The sequence below is a fragment of the Saccostrea echinata genome, unplaced genomic scaffold (genome assembly GCF_033153115.1).
Source record: "Saccostrea echinata isolate AGI-Se365-2 ecotype Australia unplaced genomic scaffold, CSIRO_AGI_Sech_v1 ptg000009l, whole genome shotgun sequence".
In the NCBI taxonomy this organism is placed as follows: Eukaryota; Metazoa; Mollusca; class Bivalvia; order Ostreida; family Ostreidae; genus Saccostrea; species Saccostrea echinata.
In genome coordinates this window covers 53,323,426-53,332,883 of record NW_026889758.1, presented here as the reverse complement: position 1 = coordinate 53,332,883, position 9,458 = coordinate 53,323,426, and the positions used below count along the sequence as shown (strand labels likewise).

At 31.5% G+C, this 9,458-nt stretch overlaps 2 protein-coding genes across 2 annotated transcripts in view; one reads left to right on the top strand and one right to left on the bottom strand.

The window, feature by feature from the left end:
- LOC133183102 (molecular chaperone MKKS-like) overlaps positions 1-9,458 on the top strand; it is a 202,105-nt gene that overhangs the window by 93,707 nt on the left and 98,940 nt on the right. The window lies entirely within an intron of this gene.
- LOC133183099 (hybrid signal transduction histidine kinase L-like) lies at positions 2,946-8,980 on the bottom strand. Its single transcript, XM_061318047.1, has 4 exons — positions 8,663-8,980; positions 8,143-8,239; positions 7,733-7,887; positions 2,946-5,240 (listed from the first exon to the last, which is right to left on the bottom strand). The coding sequence occupies exons 1-4, from the start codon at positions 8,973-8,975 to the stop codon at positions 5,041-5,043; spliced, it is 765 nt and encodes a 254-aa protein (XP_061174031.1). The 5' UTR covers positions 8,976-8,980; the 3' UTR covers positions 2,946-5,040.

Sequence of the window (9,458 nt, the reverse complement as noted above, 5' to 3'; positions counted from 1 at the left end):
AACTCCCCCTCCCCGGGGGCTTGTTCATTCCAGCACGCTCAGTCGACCTTACATGGTCGTCAATAATTAACCACGGCCACCTGGTCAGTCTAACAAGGGGGCGTGGCCATCAACGCTCGTTCTCTGCGGAACGGAATTCAGAAATTGGACAATGCACAGCATCTTTGGAGCAAAGTTAAACCATTTGGTTGTCTCCGAAGGGAGAAAAACGTGTTAAAAATCAATATTCCATGATACAATAAAATGCCCGGATTTTCATTCATCGGGATTTGAGACGTTTTACAAAGAATCACGAGAAGGGAGCAGTATTTTAGGACAATACAGTAATTACTGGTGAAAGCACGTTCGAATATTCCATTAAAGTACATTAACATGCTGTGTATCCTACTTCTCATCACAATTTGTATTCAACAGTTTTACGTAATTGACGAGACTGCTGCATGACAATGACGATATACAGACATTTTGAATTTTGTTTTCTTAGAGTATAGTATGTCTATGGAAATTGCAACTTTTAGAATGCCGTATGTATTAATTTCTACTAAAAAATCAAACAAAACAAATAATGAAATTTATATCCTCTAAATCTGGAATTTTTTGTGGCAAATTTTATAAAGTCACTATTAAGGTCAGACGATACGTTCCTCAAATATCTGTTTTGTTTATCTTCATATTGTGTGGAAAATATTCAAAATTTTAATTACCTTCTGATTTCTAAACTGGTTTCTAATTGTCTTTAAAAAATTGAAACACCCAAAAATGAGTTATTGGCTAATTAAGTTTATTTCCAAAAGGATTTTATAAGAAACAACATCCTCTGGTATCTTGCACGAATGCCTGGTAAGGTACCCCAATTTTTCGGGAGTAAACATGTTAAAGTAGCAATACTTCAGTGACAAAATCTTAGAAAAAATTATATATTATTGAGGAACGTATCGTCTGTCCTTAATTGACAAAACAACGTGAACAAATCTCAGAGTTTGAAAAAAAGGTCTCCATCACTTCGTGAGACATGAATGTAAAAGAAATATCGTCTTTCTCTGGACCACGGATGGATTACTTGCTTGCATCTAACTGTATTCTTTCCTCTAAGCAAAGAAAAGAAGAGGCGAGAATCCGGGAAAGGGTCATGGCGCATTTGATAGGCATTTTCGCCTCCTCTAGTAATGATTTCTTAAATACTTTTTTAAACAAAAATTCCGTCAAACAGACTTAGTTAACACATGTGTTAATTAACTAAAAAATTACATAATAAGCATATTTAAATGTTGATAGTTCCTTTCAATGATACGTGTAAATATGAAAATCATCCGAGTTTGTATGGAGTGTATGGTAACTATTGAGGTATCTATCTTAACAATGACAAACTGTCGTCAGAGGAAACCTTTAACAATGCCGAAAAACAACATTAGAATAATTTTATTTGGGTATGACTGCACTTAATTACATTTAGATAATTTTGGTTAAGGACATACGTAATGCATGCAGTTTAAACTTTATTGTCTTTTTCCCTGAAGCTGAAGAGTTCCAATACTTAAAGGAACTGTGTGCTACATCTTAATGTCTATATGTGCTGTTGTACACTTCTTCTAAAACATGTTTGGATAAACAAAACATCTAGAATGTATGTTCAATAATTTTTGTATATTTTCTTTGAATTATACAAGAATTTTCATCAATTGATATCTTTTCAAAACCCCTGGTAATGCATGCTGATTTTTTGTCTATGAACATCTGATGGCACTATACTCTTAAATTCAGAATATCTTGAAAAATTATCAGTAGGTAAGGTACGTTGCGTATGTCCTTAAAGGTGGTCAGTTCATCTTGAAAATGATGAAAATATATGCTGGTATTCAATTTTCCTTCTCATATTACCTTAAGATTTAGAATTGGTCTTAAATTTATCATTTCCAGATCAATGATTTTTCCATTTATGTATATATTTGTATATCTTTTCTACGTTTTCTTCATTATGCTTTTTAATAAACATAATTTTATAAAGTTCCAATATGCACCTTACACTTTGAAAGTACTGAGTATCTCGGGAAAGTACACTTCTAAACTCTTTCATTAAGGTTCATAAACCCTCTACTCATATAAAATATTGTTTTAACTCTAATGATTTTCCCAAAAGAAATGTGATTTACAAGTAAAATAAAAACAATCAAAGCATAGCTTGGGGTCAGGGGCAAAATTGGACAAAAAGACACTTCAACTTGGCAAATTTATAAAAGAATTATAGACATTTACGTCATTAAGAGTTATCCCTCTTATCAAAGTATCAATGAACCTTAAACTTTGCAAATTCATAGCTACTTGTTTCATTTTTACTGATTTTCTAAGCCCTTTGTCTCAAAATTAGAGTAATAAACACGTAAGATAATTGTTATCTGACATACTTGCACCTATGAAATATAAAACTCGTATCCCTGAATGATATTGAAAGATTGATCTTGAATTAAAATGGTATATCTATATATAGAAACGGGTGATTTCCTTTTTAATTCTTGAGTCGGCCGTGTCATCGTCAAGGCAGCTTTAGCTTTTGATTTAAGAGTCAATAGTGTCGCTATCTAGGCCCGATACAATGTTAAGTTTTAACAATGTCATGCACATATGTCACAAATTACTACATGTATTTGACTTTCATACTTGTATCTGTAGCTCTGGTTGAGAAAATTTAGATAAATTGAACAGACAAACTAGAGACTTTGTCCGAATTTTCCAGAGAGCTACAGCTCTGCAAGTACCTTGTAGCAGGTATAGGAGGATATGAGAAGTACATGATGCTAAAGCAATCTTAACACTGGAGTATATTGTAGTTTACGGATATGTGGTATAACAAAGAAATCCTAAGAGGTGCCTTGAAATTCCTTTAAAAAAACCCAAATTTCTCAGTACTACTGCTAACAGCTTTCACACTGTATATCAAAAAAGAGTCATTTCCTTTGGTCCACCATTCAACATTTATTCAACAATCACACACACACAATATCTCTGTACTTCCACCAAATAATAAAAAATGTATACATGTCAACCGAAAAGATCATTTCTTATTTATGACACTTTCTGATTCAACAATGAAGAGATCATACTTATATAACTTATACATAATTAACACTCATTAATGATTCATCATTCCCATGAAATCATTTCTAACACATTATTACATATACTGATACATTGATTAATATGACATGCAGTTCAAATTTCTGTTGAATCTTTTGATATAAATATACTGTTTAATAGAAATCTACACTTAAAAAGTATTTCTAGATGGATAAAAGGGCAAAAAACACACACATTTTCATTCAATTAGTTGTGGAATGTTTTACAAATTTTATAATATCATCTATGACATCAATCGAATTTGAAAAAATAATTACTACCACATCAGAATAAATCACATATTTGATTAACACATTTGATAATTACAGATACATGAGCAAAATTGGCTTCAAATATCCCCTATTACATGGGGTCACACCCATACATTACACCACTCAAATCTATCTCCATGCTTTAACAATCACCATCACTGAGCTTTGAGAAGTGTGGATTTCACATTAATATTTGCTCTCCCTTATAGTAAAGTGTAAATAACTAAACATAAAGCAAAATCATAAACAAAAACAATGTCATGTTTCCATGGTGCACTACACAAAGCAATAACTAATGGAAAATACGTTAGTATACTCTTGAGTAAATTTTTATATATGTATAATTTACGAACATATAAATAAAGCTCTAAAATGTTAAAACTAACTGTTAAGAATGTAATTTTTAAATGTATATGGAAATAACTTATGAAACCAGCTGGAAACATCACCATTTTAAAGCTATATACATGTATCTATGTAAACTGCTTTGACAGAAGATCTAAGTACATATTACCAGTGAACTTTAATTTGCAATATGAAATATTTATTAAGCAAGTACAGCTATGTTGATTGTACCTGTCAGAATCGGGAATATTGCTCCCCCAACAAGGAACAGTAACTCCAGACAAATGTGTAGTCAAAATGGGGAGGATTTTTTTGATATCATGTTTTAAAACCCAGTTAGCTTTAACAATATAATTTGCACTATTATACCATTTCTTTGGATGTTAAACATTCCAAGAATATACAGTTCAGTCTAATATGTAATATAAATAAATATATAAAAATTATTAAATGACTAAAAATTAAAATTATGAAATAACTAAAATTCCTTGGTTGATAAATCTAATAAATTAATTGTGATATATTTTGAAAAGAGGAAAAAGAAGAAAAAGAATGTGCAGGTAATGCCAAAAACAACAAGAAATTTCTAGAAATGGGACTCTAAAAACACCCATCAAAAAAAAAAAACCCACAAAAACAACTCGCAGTCTAACCTGTAGACAAGAACAACATGCAGGGCAAGAGCACCAGTATCAGTGCCAAATGGCATATACTCAACAGTACATGTAGTACTGAAATACTTATTACAGAAGTGTTGTAGTTATACATACTAAATTGTATTTAATGACTGCTTTTTTTTATTTTAAACTGTTTAAATGCAAGATTTTATTTTTTAAACAGATTTAGCATCCACTATTTATGTATGTATATATATATGTATATCAGCTGCCTTTATATCCAAGGAATTATTTCTACAACTTTCAAAAAATCTACTATTAAACAGATCTAAATGGCCTCAAAAATGCTCAAAGTATAAATACAATTTCATGCATAATAAAAAGAGAAAATATATCTTCATAGTAAAACAGCATGTAAAGTATACTTTGTTATACAATGTGCCAGTAAAGAAAGCTGGGATTCCCCCCCCCCCCCTTTGACACATTAGGCATACATATGTTTTGTTTTTAACTTCGAGATACCAGTACCTAATGAATATAATGTTTTAAATGTTAAAGACAAAAACCATGTAATATATTACTCTATTATCTGCTTAAGAAGGAATTTTAAACAAAATTAACCTCCCTCTCAAACAGTCGACTAGATCAGATTTACTTGTGAGACTTCATTTTTTTTTATTAATTATAGCACGTCTCTAGTGTTGTTCACTGTTGCCTTGGTCAGTCTTTGCCTGTTCCCGAGCTTTCCTCTGCGCTGTGACAAATTCTACATATTCAATGTAGCCATCTTTATTTAGGTCATCTTCCTGTAAAACTAGGTCAACGATGTTACTAAGTTCTTCATCTGAGAATACCTTTCTGTCATGCTGCTGCTGTTCACTTTCACCGTCATCAGCTGTAAATTTCAGAAAAATGTCTTAAAAATGATTTTTATATTAAAGTAATGCAACATCATTAAAAATGTCAATAAACAGTTTTGTAGCAAGTTATCTGAAATTTACAAAGTAACAGCACTGAGCTACCTTATTTTAAAAAAACTGTACAAACAATCAGGACTTACTACAAAATTGAATTTTAATTCTACATTGGGACATACTGCCATTCAAAAAATTATGACAATGTGTTATTCCTCCTAAATTCATATGGCTTTTTGTATCTCTACATTATTTCAAAATTTTCAAGATTTAATCCAGAAGAGTGTATTTTATCAAGTTAAGCATATTCTTTTTCCTGGTAATACTCTGTAATTTAAGCACATCAGATACCAGTATGTCAATAACTTCAGATTAAGGGATTTGTACAGCTGTAAACAAAAAAAGTTTCAAAATATACATCACCATAAGCAAAGATATCAAAACTTTAAAACCCTGGACCAAAAAAAAAAAAGAAAAACAAAACAAACAGAAAAAAATGTGTTTGTGAAACACTGATGCACCTGTATGACAGCTCATGACCTAGGTTAAAGTTTCTCAAATGTAAGTCAAACTCAAAGTTCAAGGTCAATAGGTCACAAAATGTTGGGAATACACAAATTGCCAAGGTTAAAGTTTTTTTTCAAAAGTAGGTCAAAGTTCAAGTCAAAAGGTCATAAATGTTGATACCCAAGAAAAGGTATCGTGACACGGAATACACGTGTGAAATATGAAAGCCCAAGCAACAACCATTCAAAAGTTATGGGCAAAGTTGAAGGTTTTCAAAATTAGGTAAAGGTCAATAGTTCAAAAATGTTGGTACCAAAGGGAAGGTCTCCTCACAAGAAATACACGTGAACAGTGAAGGTCCTATCACCATACATTCAAAAGTTATGGCCATGGTAAAAGTTCAGTAAAATTTTGCAAAAGCAGGTCAAAATCCAACGTCAGAAGGTCAAATATTGGTATCCAAAGAAAAGTCTTGTCACAAGGAATACACATGTGAAATATGAAAGCTCTAGCTCCAACCGATCAAAAGTTATGGGCAAGGTTAAAGTTTTTGCAGACGGACATACTAAAAACTATATGCCCATGAATATTTAATTATGAAATTCTTTAAAGAACATAGAGATGACATGTTCATTGTCTATGTTTATCTTTCAAAATGTATTTCAATAAAAATCAAAATTCTTTCTTGGGAGGAGGTTCTAAGGGAAGAAGGAGTAAAAAGTTTGACTTTATCATGTTAATGTATAGATAAAAAGAAGTAAACAGGGTCCTAAAATAGTTAAACACCCAATAAAAAAACAAACCTACATCTCCAATGACCATTTTGGTCAGTGTGCTCATTTTCATGTCCTGATGAGCTAGAGTTTTTTGTTGAATTCCTTTCATACTCTAGGATTTAGGAAGAATTTATCTGAGATGTATTAGTCACACTAAAATGATTTCTTCTAATAAATCTATTCTACAATTCCTTATTCATAATATACATGTATAAGGATGCAAAGGAGACAATGATAAAATGAGATAAAGAAAATTAGTATTTTGTTTTAGTTTTTCAGAATACATGTACTTCTTTCTACATTCCATAGCATAGATTTTTTAAAACATTTTCATGAAGTTCAAAGGGCTGGTGTTGCATTTTATTTTCCTAGCATCTAAAAAGTTTTCACAGAAATCATAACAATACAGTGAAACCTCAGACATCGTACAGTGAGAAAATTAGTGCATTTTTCTTTTGTATTAAGTAGTGTGAAAGTTAAAAGGTGAGTTATAGAAAAAAAAATTCAACATTGTTTAAAAGTATTTTGCTCTTAAATTACCTCTTGTTGGAATAACTACAAACAGATAGTTATATGGTTGAACAAAATTTGTAATCTCTTAGTTGTTGTTTAACAAATGGGAAAACAAAATTACATTTATAGATTTAAATTTAGATTTACATAAGTTGTCCTTTTTTATGAATATCTGGTGTTGAATCCATGCAATTAGTAAAATTTCTTTTCTTTAATCATTATAATTTTCTTAAGTAATAAAACAGGCTATACATGTACCGGATATATTAAATTCATATCAAGTTTAAAAAGGCATGCAATGTGTTTACATAATCCAAAAGTACTCTTTTTTTAAATAATAAAAACATGTAAGTAAACAAATGGTATGCATTCTAATTACCCCCCTCTATAAAATTCATCAACTTATCATTTTATTTCATTTTATTTACCTAATGTATATCTGTAAACATAATTAATGTCTGTAAATCATCTCTACACCATAAGTAAATTCATAAATGTTTATATCTATATGAGTATACTAATAATTTTTTTAATGAAATGTTATAACTGTGAACAATGCAGGCAATATTTTCAAGTTAACATCAAGCCACAATTTACAGAACGAACATGCTGATAACAACAAGAATTTTACGATAAGCTTTAGCAATTGTCCATTTTCACCTAAATATTGTACTTACCATGAAAATGCGTGATAGCTTTGACTATTTCTATACCATCTAGTTTGTTGTTTTTATCATAATCATGTAATTTAAAGTAATGGAATTCCAACTCGTCCTCTGTCATTTCTTCCTTGGGTTTATCTACAACTTCCTTCAAGTGCTCCTTGATATGGCTACAAAAGAAATTGGAAATAAGTGGTACAAAAGATAAGTCAAGTTCAGATGCTCTTCAAGTGCTTAATATGTCTCAAATAATTTGAGAGGTGAAGGTAAAAAAAAACCTTAATATACTCAGATTCTTTTTTTTTTTTTTTTTTGGATGAAGAATTTTATTAAACAAACTCTGTACATTCTAGATTCTCTTAACGTGAGAAATATTCTGTAGTAATTTGTTTGTGGATAATTTTTATTTCAAATCAATATTATACCTTGCATCGTGAGCACTTTCATGACCAAATCCTCCATGTGCTGCTTGATGGCCTCCTGGCTGTTGGAACTGTTGTGTATTGCCTTGATTAAATTGTCCTACAAGCAGATATTCTACATAATAACTGGTTAGCATCTAAAAAAAATTAAAATGTAGTTACCTTTATTTTTAAATTATGTGCAAAATGAAACTACCTTGATGACCATTATTCAATGCTATAACAAAAGAGATCTTTGATTATTACAAAAAAAAATGTTAATTTATTAATTTATATGTGATTCTTCTTTTGCAATTTCAATTTTAAGATAATATGATTTAGTGAATATTTTTTCCACAGAAATTATTTTGAATAAATCCGACCTTTTTCCTTAATTATGAAAGTAAAAAAAATAATACACAACCAATCTGGAATACTGATACTTCATCTCATCACAGATATAAGTTTAGTTCTTGAAGTGAAAATGCACTTTCATTGTAGAACAGTATTAGATCTTGTTGTTCAAGAGCAGAATTTGCATTACCTTGACCCTGTTGTTGACCTGGGTGTTGACCCTGCTGGTACTGTAGGTTCTGCTGTTGTCCCTGTTGATGCTGTTGGAACTGTTGTTGTTGTTGTCCTTGGAACTGCTGTTGTTGATGTCCCTGGAATTGTTGTTGTTGTTGTCCCTGAAACTGTTGTTGTCCTTGAAATTGTTGTCCACCCTGGTGTGCTGGAGGTGCATGAACATGTGCATTATTAGGAGGAGGCACACCAGGTGGGTATGCTCCATGTTGAGTTGAAATATCCACACATAAGCATAAAGCTATTATGAGTGCTGCAACTGCTTGGGCCATATTAGCTGAAAATGATAATGGCAAAAACCATTCAGGGCTCGACATTAACTTTTTTCCCTACTTGTCCATTCGGACAAGTGACCAAGACATTTACTTGTCCGAACTACAACTTCACTTGTCCGAAAATTGTTCAATAAAGATACAATGCTGTCAACTTGAAAACTAAAATAAAGTTCATTACATGTGATTGATTCGTAATGTTATTGATAAATACAAGATTGATTGATTGTATATTGTTTTACGTCCCATTCGAGAATTTTTCACTCATATAGAGACGTCACCATATACCGGTGAAGGGCTTCAAATTTTGACCTTTACTCGGCACTCAGGGCCATTGAGCAGTGAGGGATCTTTATCGTGCCAACGCCTGCCGTGACACGGGGCCTCGGTTTTTAAGGTCTCATCCGAAAGACCTGCAACTTTCACTTCAAAGTGCTGAGCGCATGGCGAAGGAACAGTTGCTACCTATTTTTTATCGACTTA